The 24,553-nt window shown below is 33.8% G+C and overlaps 1 protein-coding gene across 7 annotated transcripts in view; it reads right to left on the reverse strand.

Annotated features, from left to right (window-relative positions):
* Window positions 1-24,553, reverse strand: part of PCDH15 (protocadherin related 15) — a 914,927-nt gene that overhangs the window by 17,705 nt on the left and 872,669 nt on the right. For 4 of the 7 annotated variants that reach the window (XM_031652624.1, XM_031652623.1, XM_031652621.1 and 1 more), the window contains 4 exons: window positions 19,434-19,610; window positions 10,810-11,028; window positions 8,068-8,076; window positions 6,718-6,873 (listed from right to left, as the gene is read on the reverse strand). In XM_031652624.1, the coding sequence (XP_031508484.1) occupies window positions 6,718-6,873; window positions 8,068-8,076; window positions 10,810-11,028; window positions 19,434-19,610 (561 nt within the window). Of the gene's footprint in view, window positions 1-4,496; window positions 4,503-6,717; window positions 6,874-8,067; window positions 8,077-10,809; window positions 11,029-19,433; window positions 19,611-24,553 lie in introns of all 7 variants that reach the window. The other 3 variants (XM_031652625.1, XM_031652627.1, XM_031652622.1) reach the window with 2 other exon arrangements.

Consider the following 24,553-nt stretch of genomic DNA (forward strand, 5'->3'; position numbering starts at 1 on the left):
GCATTCAAAATGGGAACTTCCAGTAAATAAAAGGTATTCCATGTGTTTCATGGGAAAAACAAAGTAATTACTTGTTGGTCACATATTATACATTATATACTAATATTGAAAGTATAAGTTTACTTAGGAAGGAAGAGAGAGAGTACCCAGCCTAAGTGATGCTGTTCAAATTTAACAGTTGGAGCTCTGAGAACTATTACTACAACTACAGAAATCTCTTCCCAAAGTATAAAGTTTTACCTTCTTTGTTTAAAACAAAGAGCAGAAACCTATGTAAAAAAAAGTGATAGTTCATCAAATATCATTTCTCTTGATTTTTCTATTTAAGCTTTTTATATTTCATTTAGTAAACTGAAGATCGTACTTTCTTTAAAAAGAAATCTTATGAAAAAATTTAAATTAAGGAGATGATTAATAATGTGAACAAGCAAAATTAAATAGCACTTTAAACATCTGTTGGAACAATGAAATGCCTTACAAAAGTCAACAACTCAAGATTTATTTTCATTATAAAGAAGGGAAGGGAAAGCACAATGAGAAATAAAGAGAATAAGACAGCAATTGAAAAAGTATAAGATTTATCAAATCCGTAAGCATACTACTAAGATAAAAGCAAGTCAGAGTAAAAGATGTTCTCATCAGAAAACAGATGACTACATGTTATAGCACCTGAGATTTATTTTGAAATACCTTGTATCTGTCATCTCCTACAATCTAGGTACATTGTATTTTACTTTGGTAGTATTTCTTCTTACCAAATACATAGGCTTCAAGAAAAAACAGAACCTATGATATCGCTTTTAACTTATTTGTAACAGTCTGCTTTTTTCTTGGAACATTCAGATAAAACTACCTTCAAACACTAAATGTAAATGTTACTGCATCCACATGATAGACATGCCTTTGGTTTCAGTTGAGTATCTAACTTTCATGCCCACATATTCCCACTAAGAAAGAGATTAAAATTACTTACTTTTCAAATAAATGTAGAACAAATTATGCTACTTTGTAGTTTAAAAATTAAGGTAAATCTATTATATGAGTTAGTAGTGATGATGTTAATATCTTTTTAAATTAAAAATGAGAAAAAACTGCATTTCATTGAATTTGGGGTAAAATAATAGAATCTTCTTTGAAGTTCAAATTTGATGTTCAACTTGAAGACTGTGATCAACAAAGGGTTTGCCCAACTAAAATAAGAAAAGTAACATTACAGTGAAGTAGATTGACTGTGAGATTGCTTTTCAGTTTCCTCGACAATATTGTTCAAATTCTCCTTGTTTGGTTCAGATGTGATTTCCATATTTGTTACTTCTGAAGGGCACATAGTTTGAAGTTCTGAAACATTTGTGCGTAGATAGTTTTTCTCTATTTGACTGTACATGTTAGCTACTGATTTTTCAAGTTCTGCTAAGTTTTTAACATGTTTGAGGATGCCTTTTGGTTCTCTCCGAGGGTCTGTTTTACACACTGTTGTTGCTGATAGCTGTGTCATAGAGGACTTAATTTCCTCGGCAGGCATCATATTGGTCGTGCATTTAACACCTGTTATACAGACACACTCTGTGGACAGAAATGAAGCTGAAGGAGGTGGGGGGCAAGGAATAGAAGGAGGTGGTGGAGGAAGAGTTGGAAATGGAGGTAGAAGTGGTGGAGTTGGGGGACCAGAAGTTGAAATGGAAAGTGGAAAAAATGTAGACGGAGGAAGAGGAAGAGGGATAGAAGGAGGAGAGGGAGGAGGACAAAAAAGAGAAAAAGGAGAAATGTCAGGAGGAGGAGCAAGAGGAGCAGGAGCAGGAGGAGGAGAAGGAGGAGAAATAGGAGGAGGAGGAGGGGGACAGGCAGAAGGAGAGATGTTTGGTGGATGGGCAAAATTTTCAAAAATATTTCTTTCAGTTTCAACAGTTAACATACAAATAGGTGTCTCTCTCCTAGAGAGTGAAGAATTTAAAACACAAGGCCTTGAAGGAGAAAGTTCCAAGGAACACTCAGCAGGAGAAGTGATGACATTAGGTTCTGATTTGAGTTCCACAGTTCTTGAAACAGTTGGCAAAGTGGAGAATGAGAAGTGAGGCCTGGGAAAGCAAAATGAAGAGTCTGAAGAGAGAGATTTCAACTGTTCTGTTCCTTTTATAATCAGTGTTTCACCTTGCCTTATTTCCTCTTTCTCTGTCAAATTTGCCTCTTCAGTTGTAAGCAATGGACTGCTGCTACCTCTTTTGTTTGGACAGATTCCAGTGTTTTCATTTTCAGCTTTCTGCCTGGGGCCTTGCCACTGCTGCAGATCTATGATCTCTGGTCTATTTGGAACTTTCCTCATCAGCCTCCTGGGTAAGCTGACTGACTGACTCCACAGCCTCTGTATCTTTTCTCTTGGGCCCCTCAGAGACTTACTCTTGGCTTGTATTTTGGGTAAAAATGGGTCTACAAAATCTGTTCTCAGGGAAATGTCTGAATTTGTTGATACTTGACTTATGTTTTCCTGATAAAGGGGATTATGGGCACTTAAGGCATCCTCATCAGATAGAAATGTGAATGTTCTTGCAGACTTCGGTTTGTTGCTCTTAAGTGATCCGTCTACATGAGCTGCCTTGTGAGCCTCAATAGTATTGGAAGAAAAGGGCATCACAACTTGATGTTTGCTGTCTTCTGAGACTGAGTGATTTCCCCTGCTTTGTTGAAAATGGCAGAGAAGGAAAAGACTTGAAAGAAAAGAAGATAATGAAATGTGAGGAAACAAGTTGTGACACAGCTTTCATGAGAAAGATGTTTTTATGGCTCTCATTACTATTAAATACTTAGAAACATCAAAGGCCAAACAACACTAACCTAAGCAAGACATTATTTTAAGTCCCTGATCTCAGAAAGGCAGGGAAGAAAAATCTTAGAGTTGTGAGTAGAATGAGAAATGTAAATGAAAAAAACAAGTACTCATCTCTAGATTATTTTGGAAGAGTATTTTTTGTTTTTGTTTTTCTCAGTTAGTGTGATACAGCAAAGCATCCATGTCCACACATAACAGTCCCCTTATGCACAAATCACACTTCTTCCCATTGCAGAATACCATCAAAGCTACCAACTTCGTATCTTTACCTTGCCTGAGGATGCTCAGGGCTGCCTGTTATGCATAGAAGATCCTTAGCTGTATCTGATTCAGTACCTGTCCCTTATCTCTCATGTCAGTACTTCTGTCCTAGAGCCAAAAGTAATCTCCTCTCTGAGCCAACATGTGGAATATCCTGTTCTTCAAATTAAGAGAATGGAAATCACCAAGGATAGATGGGAGTTTGTCTCACAGAGTTCAAAAATCACAGTTGAGAAACTGAATGTGCACTAGAAATGTGGCACAGTTTTTCTTCTGTTTAAATTTTTTGCTTAATTAGTTTTAAAACCTTATACATAATACCAAACAGAAAAATTTGTTTTAAAACATAAATAGTACCAATCAGAAAAGGTGTTGTCAGTAATTTCTTAGACTGATCTGGATCAAATTTTAATTAAAGCTCACCTTAACAAAAAGATTGATGCTAAAAAAAAAAAAAAACACTTTGATATCACTGAAAGGCTTACTTATGCATGGAAACTGAATCATAGGTAGCTGTGAGTCATAAATAAAGTTGTATACATCAAAGATCACAAATTAAATGGCTCTAAGGAAAGCATCTGGACCCTTCTCCCAGGAATGTTGGCTGATAGGTGGTTCTGAATAGTCTCTCATTAGGTTTTACTCTCCAAGCCAAAACAGAATAACATTTATTTTAGTTACTGTTTAATATTTACCCACTTAGCAGGAATTAAATAAAAAAGATATATTCTGAATAGAAATTAAATAGCCATATTGAAAAATTAGGGTGATAGGAAACAAAATAATAAAGCCACAGTTGTTAATGTGTCTTTTGGCAAAGCTACGAACTGTAAGAAACAATTCACACAGGTAGACCTGGAGCATCAAGCCTACTTGAACAACAAAGAAAATGCAGACAATTTGGACTAAATGAGAGCAAACACTTTTACTCTTCGAATCTTGAAAAGTATTTTTCAAATATGGCACGAACAACTGGGCTTGATATTATATACTAGTTGTTTTTATATGCATTTGTTCTTGGTTTCATTTCTCTTGGAAAAACACCCAAAGGATATAACAATATCACATCACTTTGACTAAAAGAAATATATAAATAGATTTCTATTTATAGATTTGTAAATTTTAGGTTCTTAAAATTTAAGAATTTTTAAAAACTAATTTTAAAAAATTTAAAAAAAGGAGAATTTTGAAACTCCTTTCAGTAGGCACAGGTACTATCACAGGGAACACAGTTTTAAGCTCATGCCATCAAAAGGAAATTGGGTGTGGAAGACAAAGCTTTTCTTTTAAAAGTAAGCGAGTCTGTGGCAAAAGGTGAAGATCATTGTATTTACAGTACAACAGCATTTTAATCTATTCTATTGTATCTATTTTCTAATGCTCTTCTATTAAAGTGATATTGTTTACTTACTTATGCCTATGTATCCACAGGTGAGAAACAGAAAACATGTGATAGAAAAAAAGAAGTTTTAACTATAGTTAATTTAAAACAATTCTGAAAATACGAGCAGGAACTTGCTTTAAATAATTAGTATGTATATCAAAAAAATAAAAGGCATGTTTTTATACTTTGTTATTATTCATAAGAATGACATTTAATAATATATTAGATGAAATCAAATGACATTATTTGAATTTCTTTTCACAGAAAATTATATCTAATAAAATCTGTTTACTACATATAGGTAAAATTCACTTCTATTAAACCCGGATGATGCCAATCCAAAAATAAAAATTTTAAATGAGAGTTTAAAAATTGCTTCTATGTCCTAACTCTGTAAAACTGGTTAATGCACACTGACTTTTAAAGTAGATAAATTTTGTTTTGAAGAAAGTAAATATACAACTACTATAAAGACAATTACAAAGTAATTATAGAATTCATATGAAGTTATTACTTTGTGAAGTATTTTTTTCCAAAATGATCTTTGATTTTGTTATTTTTAAAATAAATAATTGATAATAATTCATTTGAAGCGAATTCATTTTCTAGTAACTTATGCTTAGAATTCCTGTAAAAAGTTCTTGGATAGGTTAAACATTTCCTAAAGATACAATAATTACATATGTAGAACTTAAGCTATTTCAATGAATACATATATTACAATTGCAAAATCTAGTGAGTCTACTACAATTGTTCAAGTAAAAATAATCTTAGGTGTTGCTATTTGAAAATTACTACCATCAAATTATACTGATTCCAGATGATGTTATAGTATACCTGTTCTTATTAATTTAAAATGAATATATAATTCATTAATGTCACATATAAACACACTTAACTTTATACATAGTACTTTTTTTAGCTTCTAAAGATCTTTGCTTGAGAGAGGTCATTAACATAATCAAATAGAATCAAATCATATTGGCTCAATTCCTACATTCACCAATAATTACAAAAGAAACAATCAGTTTTCAACTTACGAAAAAAGTGAAAGTATATATCTAAAGCATGAACCCTGTATTATGTTGTTATTTTGGAAACAGAATCATGCTTTAACCTATTATAAATTTAGACTATGTGATAAAATAATAGCATTAAGATCAATTTTAACATTCATGACTATCCTAAACAAAACCTTGTATAACATTATTGATATGGTAAGTAACCTCAATACATTTGTTTAAAACCAGTTTTTCCATTACCAGGTCAATTTCATGATTTTTGAGACTTGTTTTATTCCTACTAGTAACTGCTATGAATGTCAAATGTAAGAACATGTTATAGTCCTTCTACTCCACCAAATACCAGTTAATAAAAGGTTTTCTGGATTTAATTGTCATATTCAAAATTGTACAATATTTTTGGTTGTTTTACATATCATGTCCAAAAGTAGTTATTCTTGAATTTTTAAAATACTGACAAACTGAACAGCACCATAAAGAATCCAATTATGAGGGTAGCATCATTATACAAGCAGCTGTAAGGTCTTTTAACAGTTACCAGTGTCTTTCAAAAATGTATGATTTTTAAATTGACTACAAATTTCAAATCGTGCAGGAGAAATGTTCAGTAATCACAGCAGTCTGACAGTAATATACTGAAAAAAAGTATTTTCTAAGTAGTTCGGAATTTAATACAGAAATTCTTTATTTTCATGAGATTTTAATTTCTATATCATGTAACATCCTAAAAGTAGTTTCTTAGAAAATACTATGATTTTAAACCATAGAATTTGGTTTTGATTACCAAATAGGGATCGGTTTGGATACCTAATTGGGATTACTATTTTATGATTGTGCTTTATTTCTCTCATCTCCTATGCAAAAATATATTTTCAGAATCTATTTATATATTTATACATATATACACATACGTACTATAGATATGTAAAAATGCATGACCCTGAGGATTGAGATATTAAATATTATACTCAAGCTATAAATTTGCAATTGTCTCCTGAAGTTTAATTCTACTTTTCTCTTAGCTTTCTTTAATTTCTTGTTTGGTTTTGGCTATTATTTTTCAACCTAACTTTTCTTAGATTCTCGTCTTAACAAATTTTCTCTTTAAAATACCAGAATAAAATAGTCCATGTAGGCATTTCCACATCAGATTGAAATTAAATACTCACCACACAACATTCAGTAAAACCCAGCTACTTCTCAGAGTTCCTGAACGGTCTACTTACATTGAGCTGTCTCCAAGTTCTTCATAGAGATGCGCACCTGGTGGAGGCGGCGGCGGCGGCGGGGGCGCTGCCACTGGTGCAGGGGCCGGCGCTGCTGGTTTAGCCGCGGGTAACGCGGCCTGAATTCGTGCAGTCTTTGTGCACTCAGCTTGACGTCTTGGATAAAGTAAAGATGGCTTGTAAAACTCAGTTTAGAAATCATAATGCTTATCAATAAGCTACCTTTTAATAATGGGGTCCAGTTATCATAGGAACCCACTAAAATTCTTTTACACAAACAATTCCATTTATACACCGATATAATTACATCCCCACAGGGTATCATTTGCATATAATCCCTGCTTTGTTCTTGAAAATAGTTATCTCTTGAATAAGGGGTAGAATTCAGCAGACATATTTACAAATTAAATTAAATGATAATATTAAAAAGAGAAAGCAAAATGTTTATTAAAATGGGATGGATAATTGGTAGTTGTTTAATGAATCTGTTTCATAAGATGAGGCATATTAAAGATAGATAATTTTTATTTATTATTTGTCTAAGTTATTTTATTTGAAATGATTTGAAACATTTTTGACGTTATTTCACAGAGGCTGTACACACATGTACAAGGGAAATTTGGTTAGCTTGTATATCCTTTAAGATTCCTAGTAGTGCCCAGGCCGGGCACCGTGGCTCATGCCTGTAATCCCAGCACTTTGGGAGGCCGAGGCGGATGGATCACTTAAGGTCAGGAGTTTGAGACCAGCCTGACCAACATGGAGAAATCCCATCTCTACTAAAAATACAAAATTAGCTGGGTGTGGTGGCACGTGCTTGTAATCCCAGCTACTCGGGAGGCTGAGGCAGGAGAATCACTTCAACCCGGGAGGCAGAGGTTGCAGTCACCCGAGATCGCACCATTGCACTCTAGACTGGGCAACAAAAGCAAAAACACCGTCGACATGATAAGATATAAGATAAGATAAGATGTGAGATAAAATATAAAATAAAATAAAATAAAATAACATAAAATAAATAAAGATTCCTAAGAATGCCTGTGAGTCTCATGTTACAGCTACACTGCTGTTTTTGGATTTCCTGGACACCGATTATTTTTTTCCTCAAAACCAAGATGTTACAGGATGGAAGCTATAGGCAAACTACCTTTTTCACATTTACACAAGTTATGTCCAATTGTCTAAAATCAGCTCTATTCTATATATATATCAAACCAAAAAATAAACTATTATAAATGCAAAACAAAGGAATAATATGTGGTTCTGAGCAGGCTGACTTGATTGATAAAATCTCGGGTTTCTCTTTTCCTATTACATGAAAAGGATGTGTAAAATGTTAATTATACTTACACTTTAAACCTGTTTGGGAAAGCAATGAGTAAGAAAAATAGAAAGCTGCATTAGAAATATTGCATTAATAACATTTTAACATCTGATTTGTTCTAAATAATGAAAAATTTATAGGTTAAATTCATAATGACAGAGTTAATGACAGACTAAGAAAACTAAGCATATCAATTCGAAAGGTGAAAATAGTATTATTACCATTAGAGTTATTAAAGCCATTAAAATATCCATTACAGAAAAATAAAGAAATGAACTACATGGAATAAGAAAACTGGATTGAAATGTAAATATGAGAATTTCAAGTCTAGTAGAAAAATGGAATATTAAAGATGACCTGATTTTTATAATTGGCTTCTTGGTCTACCCTGCTTGAAGAATACTACAGAATGGAATCAGGTAGCAAGCCCCGGTTATACTCTTGGCTTCACTTTGAAGCTGAAGCTAGAATTGGAAGGTCCTACTCTTGAGTAATAAATTTATGACAGTTTTTACATATTTGCTTTTTAGTTTCCATTCATAGAAAAGTTCAAAGGCATATCATTATATAAAAGAATAGCTGTTCATTCTTACCTTATTTGCAAGCAAATATCAAGGCACAATTGTTAGGCTTTAAATATTAGATTTTTACTTTGCTATGTAGGCAGAGAAAAACTCATTTTGTTTAATTATGTTAATCTGTAAAAAGCAGTAACGTAAATAAATTCATATGGTATTGAGCTGATTATCAAACTAAAGGATAATTAAATAATGCATCTATAAATTATTTAAATATTAAACATCTTAAGTTTTTGTTACATTTCAGATGACCATGTATACCATCCAGAGTGCTTCAGTTTTGATCATTGCATAGTGTGCCAAATATAAGAATTTTTCTCACTGATTTTATTGCTAGCAGGATATAATAAAGCTCCTTTGGAAAACAGTTAAGTGTAAAAGGATAACTGGTAAGACGGAATGGATTTAACATGATAATTAATAATGGGCTGATGGCTTAAAAATTTAAAATAATTTGTTCAGTATTAATTTTGTTCATTAGCTTTAGATTTAGCATATCGATTGATTGGTTAAGGATACATTAAGCTCCAGTATATCAACCCTAATTCTATATTTGCAACTTCACATTGTTTTTGTGGTAAGAAATATTTCTGTAGTTTCAGGTTGGAATTACTTGAAAACTCAGGACCTGCTTGCAAAATCTTAAAGGGATGGAATCATGCGGCAAGCCCTAGTTATACCCTTGGCCTCACTAAGAAACCGAAGCTAGAATTGGAAGGTCCCACTTCTGGGTAATAAATTCATGATACTTGTTTTCATATTTGCTTTTTAGTTTCCATTCATAGCAAAGTTCATGCAGAGCATACTTTTGAATTTCAGATTGGAATTACTTTACCTTACTCAATTCACAAGAAAATTTTAAGTATTTGAGAACAAAGATGACAGTTTAAGAATACATAAGGACTATTGGCAGGGCGCGGTGGTTCACACCTGTAATCCCAGCACTTTGGGAGGCCGAGGTGGGTGGATCACGAGGTTAGGAGTTGGAGACCAGCCTGACCAACATGGTGAAACCCCATCTCTACTAAAAATACAAAAAGTAGCCGGGTATGGTGGCCCATGCCTGTAATCCCAGCTACTTGGAAGGCTGACACAGGAGAATTGCTTGAACCTGGGAGGCGGAGGTTGCAGTGAGCTGAGATCATACCACTGCACTCTAGCTAGGCAACAGAGACAGACCAGGAAAAAAAAAAAAAAAAAAAAAAGTAAAGAATACATAAAGACTATTTTAGTATTTCCTCTGTAGGTAGTTTAAATGATGAATAGCAGTTCTACCGTTATTTCTTATTGTTTATTACATAAAGTAATTTACATGATTTATTATTCCTGTCTGCTATTTTTTTTTGTGGCACACTCAGGGCTACTTCTCTTCTTAATCAGCTCCCCAATTTTTTCAAGTCATTGTCAATAGAAATATACTTAAAATGTGTGGCTCTCTATCACAAAGCTTCCCCAGACTTAGTGTCAGACAAAGAATATATTACTAACCTACTTCAAATATGGATGTTTAACTTAGTGATAATTACTTGACTACTGTAGATAAGTTAAATACAATTTTAAAATATGGATATTGTCAATGGATTCACTTGACTGCAGGAACCAGAAAAATTAAGAGCCTGCACAGCCAGAACATGATGTCAAATATTACACTAAAAACTCTGGCAAAGCACCCAGGAAGGAAGAGGCCACATCGAAAATTACATCTTATATGCTATGATTTTATAATGCTTTTGCTAACACTGTGATCATTTGCACAAAGGCAAATTTAACAGTTTGGATAAAAAGCTATCATGACAATGTCACGAGGTTATTGACCTTCCTTTGGAGCTGGGCAGAGTGGGTATCTGCATGTAACATTCCATTGCTTTTATCCCAGGATACCTGTTACCTTCTCTCCCGAGTTGGCTCTTAAACAAAAGAAGAGCATAAACAAAGCCACAGGAACTAAGGTGATATTTCTATTGAAAGAGACCATATTAGACTCACAAGAATATTGAGCCATCAGTGAAAAATGTACTGGGAGTTTGGACTGTTTTCCTTTTGAAGAAAATCATTTGGTACGAGACAGATAAAGCAATCTCAGAGTAGTTGCAGCATCAGTATTTTACAATGCAAAGCCATGTTACCAGAGATGGTTTTCTGCAATGACTTCTGAGGAACTATCCATGTTTACCATCCTAGAATACTTACTGTCTGTAGCTGACCAAAACCACCAAGATGGCAGGAATGCAGCAGAGGATGATGATGAAGGCCAGAGCCAACAAGGCCCCTTCTGTGTATCCTAGACTCTCTCCTCTCTTTTTAATGCTGGTCACTGCCTCTGGAGTCCGGATCTCCAGAATGCGTCCTCCTTCCCCATAATACGGCTGAAAGTCTTTATTGATATCAAGCAGTTTGCCATCCAAAAATCTTTATTGTTAAATAAATAGTAAAATTAATGACGCTAGCAGAGAAAGAGCATTTTAAAAACAAAATCTCTTTTGGTAAGATCTTTTACAATTTTCTCTAATTGAAACACAAGCTGAGTCAGAAGTCTCATGAATAATAAGAAAAGCATATATAAAAAGCATGAGCAATAGAGAAGAGTAATTACACATCTGTATATAAATATCAAAAATACTTAAAAACACAGCTCTTACTTGATATGCTTATAGACTTAAAAAATCTAATTATCAGTATCATTAAGCTTAATGTTACTGTGTCAAAATAATTTGACAAGATTTTAGATGGAATAAAGTATAATATCCTAAATTATATACCATAGTTTAACATTATATTTATGCATTTCATTATTTGGGTCCTTAGAATAAGCCTGTAAAGATTGAATATTACAATACTGATTTATTGCAGGCCAAAAAGCTATACAGTTATAAAAACAAATCTGAGGCACGAAACTAAGTTTTCAAACTCAAATTCTGTATTTGTTTGCCATAACGCCATCTTAAATGTAAACATTCTCAAGTTTCAAACCAAAACAATGTTTTATGGTCAAAGGGTGAAGACATTTAAAAGGCCTTTCTGCCTAGGAAAAAAAGACTAAATAAATGATGCAGGTAGTATATCGGTGTTGTAAGAATGACAGGAAGTGGTAGTCAATGTAATTCCTTCCTCTAAATAATGCAATTCCAACAATCTTGCATTGTTGAAGAGAATCAAGGAATAATTGTTCCTAATCTTATGAGATTGAAAAAATTTGTTATGTATTTAATGTCATAATTAGCAGGTTATTTTTTTTTTAAACAATTCCTTGGGAACTTTTGAACAGTCGCTTATAAGCTCTACATATTGATGCAACAATTGTGTTTTTAATACAATTAAATAGACCATAAAGGTCAAACGTCTTATTATAGAACACTGGCAAACAAAAATAGTTCAAGAAAAACATAATTAATCATAGTCCCATGATCTACAGACAGTTATAATCACTGCTAACATCTTGGTATATTTAAGTCTAATCTTTTTTTTTTTTTGGAAGGGTGGTATTAAATATTTTATATACTTGATTATGCTGCATATATAAAGTGCTTATGTTGAAAAATACAGAAAACACAAAAAAAGCAAAAGAAAAAATTAAAATGGCCCTAAATTTCACTATCAAAATATAATCAATGCCATGCTTATACACTTTTTCAGTCTATTTTATGCCCTTTTGAAGCTTTTAATTTTAATATTCTGAGTGACCACACTGATTTTAAATCCCGTTAACACACTGTTCATTGCTTAAAAATATAAGTGCCTGGTATCACATATGAATTCCATCACATATGGAACTCATAAACTAATTCATATCACACATGTGGCAATTAGAATGCTTTTTTGCTTTTTTTTTTTTTAAACAGATATGCTTTTATAGATTAAAAACGTACTTTTTATAGCAATTGTCCAAGCTCATTGTTACACGTTAAAAGAAAATAAAAACTTAGCCATTTTTATGATTACTAGAAATAGAATAGTGAAACTTTTTGTTTGAATTATTAATCAGATAAAGGAAGAGATTCTAAATGAGGCGTAGATCAAGAATTGCTCCACAGGAACTATATTATTAAAACTAGGAAGAATCAGATCCAGAAGAGGATCATTAATTTAAGGGAAGAATATAACCCCTAAAATGTGGAGTTCAGTTGACAGATCAAAATCCTGTTGGATTCCTGGATTTCATATCCAAACTCTCTAAAGTAAGATTTGTTAGTCTTTTACACTACAACAGCCCTATTACTTAGATACTTATTTTTACTTATCAGTGTGATGTCATAAGCAATTTTTTTAGTAGAAGAATGGATCACTTTTGAATCCACACCTGATCTACACTATCTTTCGTCCACTTTGTGTATTTAAAACAACTTGCCTGGGTAAAAATTCTTGAATCATAACATTATCCCTTACAAAACAGTGAATTTGGTTCCCTTGCCTTTTGTCATTTTATCATGCAAATGACATATGCAGGGCTTACTTAATTTTTGTTCCTTTATGAGTAAGATATTTTTATATCTGTTTCAGTGATTTTTAAACATATTCAGATACTACTCAAAGAAACATGGCTACCTTTTCATTGATTTTTGCCTGTAATATAATAAACTCTTTAATTCTTTTTTTGATTTTTTGCTTCTGTTATACATACTACAATTTTAACCTCAGAAATAACATTATCAGGTTGTATTTTAATTGTCCTATAAATATATTTTGATCTCTTTATTTATATCTTTTTTCCTTTTTCTTAATATTGCATAAGCTTTCAATGGATACACTTCATGTTGCCAATTTAATTTTCACATGTCTTCTCATTTCAGGAAAGGTTGAATCCAGGTGCTCAGTTGATTTTAGAAGATAAAATTTAATTTATAAATTAGGCACAGTAAGATATTAACAGCAATAATAACAAAAATAGAACAATTATAGACCTATAGTGTAATAAAAGTTATGCAAATGTGGTTTCTCTCTGTCTCTGTCAATATCTTATTGTATTATACCACTGGTAACTGAATCTGAAGAAAGCAAAACCACAGAAGAGGGTCAACTACCATACTCCAGTTGGACTGAGGGGAAGGCACTTGATTAAAGACTGCCACCATGTAGGAAAGAGTCAATTCTCACAAGAGAAGGTGGAGTTCTTTTACCAGAAACAGGAGAAAGATTCAGACTGTGTAAAACACACACACCATTTCACCAATCCATACCATTCTGTTTTCTACTAAAAATGTTAAACTGTTTTCCAATGGTTTCTGTAGGAGAAAACTTTCAGAGTTATATATTCTCCCTCTGGGTCATTAGGTTGTTATTTCCTGATTTTCCATATTTATCTTGTTTTTTTAGTATTTATTGCTGATCCAGTTTTTCCACTGCTTACTTATCTTAAAAAATAGACAGATCTATCCAAATCCAGCATCAACACAGAAACGTGTTTTTTTTCTTGTCATTTTTATCTCAGTGTACTCAGTTACTGTATGCAAACCTTTTGTAATTCTAAGGGCAAGGTATACAGGTCCCTTCCCAGGATGTAGCCAACATGAATTGATTACTGCTATGTTATCCTGAGATGAGATAAGTTGCTAAACCAATGTCATGTCTAATTATTTTCTCAAGCACATGCAAACATGTATTTCTTCCTCCATTGATGGATATGAGGCCTAATGTTGTGTTATTCAGCATACAATATATAATAAACAGTCCACCCTGCATGTCACCTTCATGACTGATTACCTTGATGATGCTGATTTTGATACTGCAATGTACATATAAATGTAGAAATAAGTAAAGGGGGAGCAGGAGATTGTACTCTATACAGTAAAGGGACAACTGCCTATCTACTTTGTAGGTACATAATTTAGGTTTACAGAGTGGGCAATGGTTAACATATCTACCCACATTCATTGCACTGCATAAGATTGTTCTGCTTAATCAAGAACATCGTGGCTAGATCATCAACTATTTTCTTTTCACAGTTCCATAACTGTTTAACTAGATTCTAATAATTAGTATTCCATTGATTTGGATTTTCAGTGTTTTGAATTTTTACGTTTTTTTTTTTTTTTTTTTTTTTACTTAGAACATGGAAAGATGCTTTATCAGAGTTTGGTAATCAGATACTGTTAAAGGTCTAAGTGTGTTTTTAAACATTGTGGTTTTAAAGGCAGTGTATAGAGTCTAGAGTCTTTTTCTGCCTTCTCCATCTTTCTCTTACTATTTGGACATACTGTTTTTAAATAGGCTGGATATAAGACAGATACACAAGCTAAAATGTATTTGCTTATTTTTAAATTTTAATTAAACTATATTTTAAAGTAATATGTTCTGTTTTGTGTAGAATGCAGAAAACCACAAGAGAATATGGCTATTAACAGCAACAACAAAATGACAAAAAAGTGCCAGGTAATACTAAAATCATAAATTTCCTTGAGCTGAATTCAAAATGTGAGCCAAAAAAACCCCCCAAATTCTACCGAGTGACAATTAGGATAATTTCAAGGTGAGATGAGACCATATACATTGTTTCACCTTTGGCAGAACAGGTTAAAAGTGGCCGCCATAGGCTGGGCACAGTGGCTCATGCCTGTAATCTCAACACATTGGGAGGCTGAGGTGGGAGGATTACTTGAGCTCAGGAGTTTGACACCCGGCTGGGCAATAAAGTGAGACTGTGTCTCTACAAAACAAAACAAAACAAAACAGCGAAAATTGTAATAAATAAGGTTAGCATTATAGACACCCACAAACACAAGGGGAGTCTCCACTCATTCAAAAACTTGTTTGCATAGATTTCTTTAAGATAGATTGGGGGACAAGGCAGGACACAGGAGAATATTCCTTCATGGTATAAGAATAAGAAAAAAATCAGCTAAGACTGGTGCACAGGCAGAAACTCTTATGCAATTCCCCAGACCTTTATGTCATACGAAAGAAGGACGGTAAGTATTATAGGGAAGAGGAGTAAGTGTGCCCATCCCTGGTGCTCAGGCAAAGGTCTACTGCTTCTGGAAAAGAGGTATCAGCAAAAATCCCCTACCCCTGGGGGAGGAGCAGGAAGTCCTCTTAGGCCTAAGATCCTGTACCACTACAAAGTAGAGGTCTACTGTGGATTGAGAAGGGGCAGAAAATTCTCTTGCACCCAAGATCCCCATAAATGTGAAGCAGAGGATGGCTGCCATGATGCCATAAGAAAGAGGGGGAAAAAAACTTGAGAAAGCCCACACCAGGGCTTACACATGCAGGATGTACAAGGAGAACAGAGGAACCCCTATTCCATGCTCCACCTCTTCCTTATATTAAGAGTGGAATGCAGCAACAAGGAGGAGCAGTCTAACATTGTGGGACAGATCAGAGTGTGGACAGAAACCTCTTCTGTGGCACAAGCATGTAGAGAACACTGAGAGCTGAGGACTGAGTAAGAAGACTGAGAAAACCCTACAGCATGCAGTCTATTCGAAGAATGAATTGATACCATTCCACCAATAGAAGAATTGGAAGCTTTTGGCACAGTGGAAGTAACAATTGCAACAGCAAAATCCAAATAATTCCTGAAGAGCTTTACTCAACAGAGTAAATGCCTGTAATGTCCATTTACAGGCATAAACTCTATTTACCTCACTCCTTACTGTTCTTCCATACCATGTCTGGCATTCAACCAACTAGGACACAAAAAGGCTACAAAATATAAAACAACCATTTTCAAGAAATGAAGTAACAGAGCCAGATAGAGATAACACAGATATTGGAACTATCAGACAGGAACTTTGATTCAAACACATTACAGGATAGCAGAAAGCACAAATATGCCTGACGCGATGGAGAAATTCAGTAGAGTGGTGGAAATAAGAAATAACCTAATAGAAATTCTAGAAATATCTTTCTGAAAAGATAACAAGATGAAGAATTTCTTCAGTGTGCTCATCAATAGGCTAACACAGATGAATCAGTGAATTTAAAAATAGGGCATTAAATATTATTCACACTAAAATACAAAGAAAAAACTGTGTGTATATATGTGTGGGGGAGGGGAGCAGAGTCAGAACAGAAAAAAAAGTTATGAGAAAAAGCAAATTATAATTGGAATCCCAGAAAAGGAATAAAGGGAAAATGGGCATAAGAAACATTAGAAAAAATGTCTGAGAATATTCCAGAAATAAAAAAGCAAAAAACTCAAAATAAAACCAACCAAAAATGCAGCTCCAAAGAGTTGAGAACTACAAGGATAAAAAAGCAGGATAAGAGTAATATATAATTATTGCAGAAATCTAAGCAATTCAGGTAACCAAAAATAAAAAAATAAAATACCAATAAGCTTGCCAAACAAGTTATTAACATGTCACTAAAAGTCATTCCAGTCCTCTCTATGCATTTATGAGCTTTGTTATTTTTGATTGTCAAAATCTTTTTTTCAAATCAAAGTAAGTTCCCAGGACAAATTGTTATTATTATGATTTCTAATCCTTTGACCTGAGAACTCCAATATCCTCAGAAGCTTAGATTTTAAGATGAAAGGAAATTGAGAGAATACTTCCATTGACCTGAACAGGCATCTTAAGGTTCTAGTACATTTATTCAGTGTTAAAAACTAAATAATCAATAACTCTTATAACTACAGAATAGATACTAATACTTAGGCATTATCAACCTTGGAACACACACCATACACACACACACACGTATATGTATGTGTATACAATTTTATTATAAAATCTTTCAAGAAACAATTCTAGAGTTTCGAATAGACCAGTGACTCTAAGCTTATTGTAATACTTCAAGGTGAAGACTGCTAAGGCAAAATTTTCATATTTCATAGCTATTCTATCTTTTCTTCAATATAAAAATTTATTTTATGATTTATATATATTCTCCGTTTTTTCCTTGCCTGCTGACTATGATAGTTATTTTATTGAATTTAGATGTTTACTGTCCATAATATAATTTGGGTTTGGAAAAACTTATTTAGAATTAAAGGTGTTGATCTTGTATTTCATGGTGTCAGTTGAAACCCAAGTGGCTTTTTTCCCCCAAATATTTAATGACTAGGAGGCTTGCTAGTTAAATTCGAATTCTAATCACCATTATTTTACTCTTTAAAGTTAGCCCAAATATAATACATATTTTTATATTCAGGTAAAAACACGCTAAACTCAATCAATCATGAAATTTAAAAACAAAACTAATGTATGCAAAAACCACAAAATGCAGGTAGATTCACATAAAAAAGAAATGTGTTAATTTTCTGACAATTAATGGAAAGAATATATGAATTACTTTGAAAGTTTATCCCTAAATCAACTTTTTAAATTAATAAAACTTACAAAAAATTGGCTTGGTAGATCTAAATGTTGCTTCATTTTGGTGGTGAGTATAAAATCAGAGTGAGAGCTATTACTTCATTCATCTATATTTCCTCCACAATTAGTGTCCTCTTTTGTACATGGCCCATATATCCGTTAAAAATGAATTGATGAGGCCGGGCGCAGTGGCTCACGCCTGTAATCCCAGCACTTTGGGAGGCCGAGGCGGGCGAATCACAAGGTCAGAAGATCGAGACCATCCTGGCTAACATGGTGAAACCCTGTCTCTACTAAAAATACAAAAAAATTAGCTGGGCATGGTGGTGGGTGCCTGTAGTCCCAGCTAGTCGGGAGGCTGAGGCAGGGAGAATGGCGGAACTGGAGGCTGGAGCTACAGTGAGCTGAGATCGTGCCACTGCACTCCAGACTGGCGCATAGAGTGAGACCCTGTCTCAAAAATTGATAGTAATATATTAAATAACTGGTGCTTAAAAATTTTTAATGATATTAAATCGCTTATTGTCAAGCAAAATGAAGTGATGAAATTTTGTTGATGAACACATTTAAAATAAAATTAAATTTAGAATTTATTAATTTTAATAAAAATTGAATAACATGATGCTGTGTAAATAATTGAATCTACATAATACATACACATAATATAGATATATTTGTAAATGTGTATATGGATATATTTATATGCTGTTTAAAAAGTATAGACAAAGAAAAACTAAATTATGATGTTTCACATATAGAGTTTGGCATGACTGTATATACAAGCACATATAAGCTATTATGATTGTATATCAATATATATTTTTAACTAAAAATGTTTCATTTAGATAGAATTTCATTCCAAGACCCTGTTGGACACTAGGTGTCACTAGAGTAAAGAAAAATCTGTTAACAATTTTTTTTTTAAGTATTCAAGTGTGCTCGAATAACATCCAAAGAAAGTAAGTAGCAGGATTTTGTTTAAGATTGTGCATTTTATTTATTTTTAGGATTTATAACTCAAATATTTAAGTTCATGCTAGGATAAATTTCACATACAGCATTAACTTAAATGGGAATGATTATCCCACCTGCTCTCCACCTCTAAGTTAAAGAAAAAAACAGATACTGGTTTTTGCTGATTTAGTAGACCTGTAAGAAAGCTGGATTTCTTCTTAAAATGCAAACAGATGAAAATCATTACAGAAAAACTGCCCCTTTAAGAATCTGTGCTTTCCTCACAAATAGCCAGGGCCCTTGAGCAAGAGTGCAGAGCTGGCAGCAGGTGATTTCAAGGAACTGTTCCTTGTTCATAAGTACAACAGGTCATCTGATGCCTATAAAGAAAATGGGCCCTCTGAAGTCACTGTAGCCCACACCTAGACCTGAAAACTTTTAGGCATGAGAACCCTAGGTATTGTTTCAGTTTCCTTGCTTACACTTCACTTTCAACAACTATTTGGTGGGTTTTAAACGTTAAGTATTTATAGCCTCAAATCAGAAGCATCTATGGTTGCTATTGTAACCAAAGAGCTGTTACAGATAACACAAAACACTTACTTAAAAAGCTCATTTCTATCGATGGCTCTGTTGGTTTGGGGGTCGATTGCATAGACAGTCAAGTCACATTTGGTGTAGTCTTCTAGGGAAAAGGCATCTCCATGTCGGCGAGCACCAATGGACTCCACTACAACCTTGGCACCAGGAATTTGTTCCTGAACATAGCGATCCAAGATCCTATAAATCAAGCAAAGTACAAACATGACAGTCCAATGGGCTTTCTGGGGAAAAAAAATTACTCTCAACTTGAAAAGACATTTAGTAAATGAAAAATGATGACAGCCTGGTTTTTGTTAATGTTTACTGAACATAAACCCTTGAAAAACATTCTCTATATTTTTTCAGCATTTAGCTCCCAATGATGCTAGAAGCTGAATAAGGTAGAAAAGGTCACCAATCATGTCCTATTTAACTTTAAGCTTTTTGAATTTATGATACCATTTGAGCTTTTACATGGCTCATGGGAAATGCCAAATATGCTGTACAAATAAAGCTGTCTATACTTTATAGAAGACATGGGGTCTTAGAACCCTTGACTTCACATGGTTGGTGTCACAAATTACATCTCCCACTAAAGTCTGTGACACATGACACGAAGCTATATGCTAAGACGCAGGACTAGGATGCCTGTTTTCCCAAAGGTATAAAAATCCTTGCAGAATCACAGCAATGGGAGAATGTGGAGATATTTTGCAATGGAAGGATAACCACGTTAAGATAAAAATATGGCATGCAAATCTAAGACACTATTTAGGTGAATAAAAACAACATATACTATCTTGTATAAATTACTGATATTCAATTTAAAAAGCAGAGACAATGTTAATCAATAAATAATTTTCCCATCGCATTACTGGATTTTAATTGAAAGTATGAATTATTACCATTTCACAAATGTCCCATTCCTTATTAAAAACTTTATATTATTAATCCAAGTATATAAACATTAAGAGCATATAATTCAATATTTATAGATGTTTAAATTTAAATAACTTAATTTTAATTACTATATATGATAAACATTCTAAAATTTATAGACTCTATGCTCTTTTTTGAGTCTATACTTGGAGGGTTTTTTGGGGGAGAAGGGCAATATATTCTCAAATTATTTTATACATCAGAAAATAACTTTTGCTTCTAATGCCACAATTGTCATATTTCTTGCTCTATTGAAAGTATATTGCCTTAAGAGTCTTGCATGTGCTTGGTTTGTCCTTGTTACTAGAATGATGAGGTTATAAACTTTGGAGGAAATGGCTCTACCAGTGCATGCCAGGAGACACTACCAATAACAGTGAAATGTTGGTTTGTTTGCTTGTTTTTAAATGTTTGTAACCCAGCACTGTTGAAATCTGTCTTATTGAAGATTCCTGTCACCACACCACGCCCACTGGTCTCTCAGCTTTGCAATTTCTTTTCTGATGATATTCTTGAAGTAGACTAAAGAAAAGATGATGTGGGAAAAAGGAGGAGGAACAAATTCACTTGGCAAATACCAGTTAATAGTTGAATGCCTGTAATTCCAGTTACTTGGGAGATGAGACAGAAGAATCGCTTGAAGCTGGGAGGCAGAGGTTGCAGTGACTCCAGCCTGGGCAACAGAGCAAGATTCTATCTCAAAAAAAAAAAAAAAAAAAACTGGAAACCTGAAGATAATGGATGTACTCAGAGACATAGACTAGTCTAACATCATTTGGACTGTGCTTTTCGGATTTTTTTTCGTGAGAGATTTATGCCATTTAACAAAAATAAGGGGCCTCGGCGTCAAACCATATTCTACTCTTGACATTTTGTAGGAGGCACAAACAATAATGATATAATATTGAGGAGCACAGAGGTTTGGCTTCAGTTTTAATTTCCTTTGCTTATCAATTGCATAATCTTAGACAAGTAATGTTAAGCTCTCAAAGTCTCAGGTTTTTTTGTTTGTTTGTTTGTTGAGATGGAAACTCATTCTGTCACCCAGGCTGGAGTGCAATGGGGCAATCTCAGCTAACTGCAGCCTCCACCCCCTGGGTTCAAGGGATTCTCATGTTTCACGCCTGGATTATAGGCAGGCACCACCACACCTGGCTAATTTTTGTGTTTTTTAGTAGAGACAGTGTTTCACCATGTTGGTCAGGCTGGTCTCAAATTCCTGACCTCAAGTGATCTGCCCACCTCGGCCTTTCAAAGTGCTGGGATTACAGGTGTGAGTATCACATCTGGCCATCTCTGTTTCCTTAAATAGAAAACGAGGAAATAATGTACCACATGGGGTTGAATGTGCATTCAATGAAATAAAGCTTTTACACAGTTCCTAGCACACAGTAACTATTCTATAAAATGAATATTATTTTTATTAATTTGACTTAAATATTTCCATTAATAAGCTTCTTCTTTGTCTCAAATTCATTCAAGGCCTTTAACTAATTTGTGGAATTAATAGGAAAGTATATTTTTTCACTAGTATAATCAGTTCACAAATCAAAACACAAACAGGAGTACATAGTTAAATACAATGCAATAGGTGGCTGGCTGTCCCAATACTTTGGTCTAACGATTTATGCCTTCTCCGGTGCATTTTGGCATTGATTTGACATATTCCAAGGAAATCCTTCATATATGCATAGATTAATTGTGTGCCATCCTACAGTGAAGAAACAGATCTATTGTGCTTGGGTTCTTTTCTATTTTTCAGTGCAATACTGCAGACTCATGTCACTAAAAAAATTAGATGTGGAGAGGGAGGGGGGAGGGATTGCATTGGGAGTTATACCTGATGTAAATGACGAGTTGATGGGTGCTGACGAGTTGATGGGTGCAGCACACCAACATGGCACAAGTATACATATGTAACAAACCTGCACGTTGTGCACATGTACCCTAGAACTTAAAGTATAATAATAAAAAAAAAAAAAAAAAGAAAGAAAATGTGGCACATATACACCATGGAATACTATGCAGCCATAAAAAAGAATGAGTTCATGTCCTTTGCAGGGACATGGATGAAGCTGGAAACCATCATTCTGAGCAAACTATAGCAAGTACAGAAAACCAAATACTGCATGTTTTCCCTCATAGGTGGGAATTGAACATAAGAACACCTGGACACAGGATAGGGAACATCACACACTGAGGCCTGTTGTGGAGTGAGGGGTTGGGGAAGGGATAGCATTAGGAGATATACCTAATGTAAATGACAAGTTAATGGGTGCAGCACACCAACATGGCACATGTATACATATGTAACAAACCTGCACGTTGTGCATATATATAAAAAAATTAAATGTGGAATAAAATATAACTGTACTAATATCTTCATGGTAGCAGGGAACAATGAAAAAAAATCTAAAAACAAAGTATGTCATTTAAAACATGAAATAATGTCTTCACCTTGAGCACTTTTTTGTTAAACTTTTAAAGATCTTTTGGGATAAAGTCTATCTTATGATAAAAAGAGATACAGCCTAATCTTAACTACTTCTGTATCTTTTTCTTATAAATTTATGTAAAACTAAATTTAATACCTTTTAAATGAGAACACATTTTGTAAAAATCTATCTTTTCACTTATAGTCTATATCTATATACTAAATATTTTCTATATCTATATTCATTACCTACATGTACATAGATTTCCTTACATATATACCTATACCCCCCACACACAAAGAAAAAGATATTTGCAATGATGTTTATGTAACCCGTAATATTTGTATCATACACACACATATCAAGAAAGATGTCTACAGTGATGTTTATATAATGTTAATAAGGCTTAGAGCTGGATGTTATGATTTTGAGTTTACCTTTTATAACTCTCTTCTTCATATATTATATTGCTTAAATTTCTTTATAATGGGAATAAAAGAACAATAGAGTTATATTTAAAAAATACATTTAACTCCCTATTTCCTCTCTAACTTCATGGTAAAATTCTTCATATAAATCTATATTTTCTAGTTTAAAAATGTAAAAAGTTAAATTGGATTCAGGACTGTGTCATAAAATTATAGCAAAACTCAGGCAAGTGTTAAGTAGGAAAATTTTCATTTATTCCTTCCTTCAAAAGATGTTTATTGAATGCCTATCCTGGGCCAGATGCCATTCCATACACATGGAATATATCAGTGAACAAAATACGATCTTTTGATGTACAAAAATCCACTCAAAATGGATTAAAAGCTTAAACATAAGACATGAAACTGTAAAACTACTAGTAGAAAATATTGGGAAAAGACTTCAGGACATTGGTGTGGGCAAAGATTTTGTAAGAATCCAAAGAAATATGAATTTTCCAATGAAAGCAAAAATAGGCAAATGGGATTACATTAGGCAAAAAAGCTTTTACACAGAAAATGAAACAATTGACAAAGTGAAGAGACAACCTACAGAATAAGAGAAAATATTTGCAAACTATCTAATCAACAAGAGATTAATAACCAGAATATATAAGGAACTCAACTGATAAAGACCAAATAGTCCAATTTAAAAATGGGCCAAAGCCATCAGAGAAATGCAAACCAAAACCACAATGAGATACCATCTCACACCAGTTAGAATGGCAATCATTAAAAAGTCAGGAAACAACAGGTGCTGGAGAGGATGTGGAGAAATAGGAACACTTTTACACTGTCGGTGGGATTGTAAACTGGTTCAACCATTGTGGAAAACAGTATGGCGATTCCTCAAGGATCTAGAACTAAAAATACCATATGACCCAGTCATCCCATTACTGGGTATATACCCAAAGGATTATAAGTCATGTTGCTATAAAGACACATGCACACGTATGTCCATTGTGGCACTATTCACAATAGCAAAGACTTGGAATCAACCCAAATGTCCATCAGTGACAGACTGGATTAAGAAAATGTGGCACATATACACCATGGAATACTATGCAGCCATAAAAAAGGATGAGTTTGTGTCCTATGTAGGGACATGGATGCAGCTGGAAACCATCATTCTCAGCAAACTATCGCAAGAACAGAAAACCAAACACCGCATGTTCTCACTCATAGGTGGGAATTGAACAATGAGATCACTCGGACTCTGGAAGGGGAACATCACACACCAGGGCCTATTATGGGGAGGGGGCGGGGGGGGATGGCATTGGGATTTATACCTGATGTAAAT

The sequence above is a fragment of the Papio anubis genome, chromosome 11 (genome assembly GCF_008728515.1).
Source record: "Papio anubis isolate 15944 chromosome 11, Panubis1.0, whole genome shotgun sequence".
NCBI classification, from domain to species: Eukaryota; Metazoa; Chordata; class Mammalia; order Primates; family Cercopithecidae; genus Papio; species Papio anubis.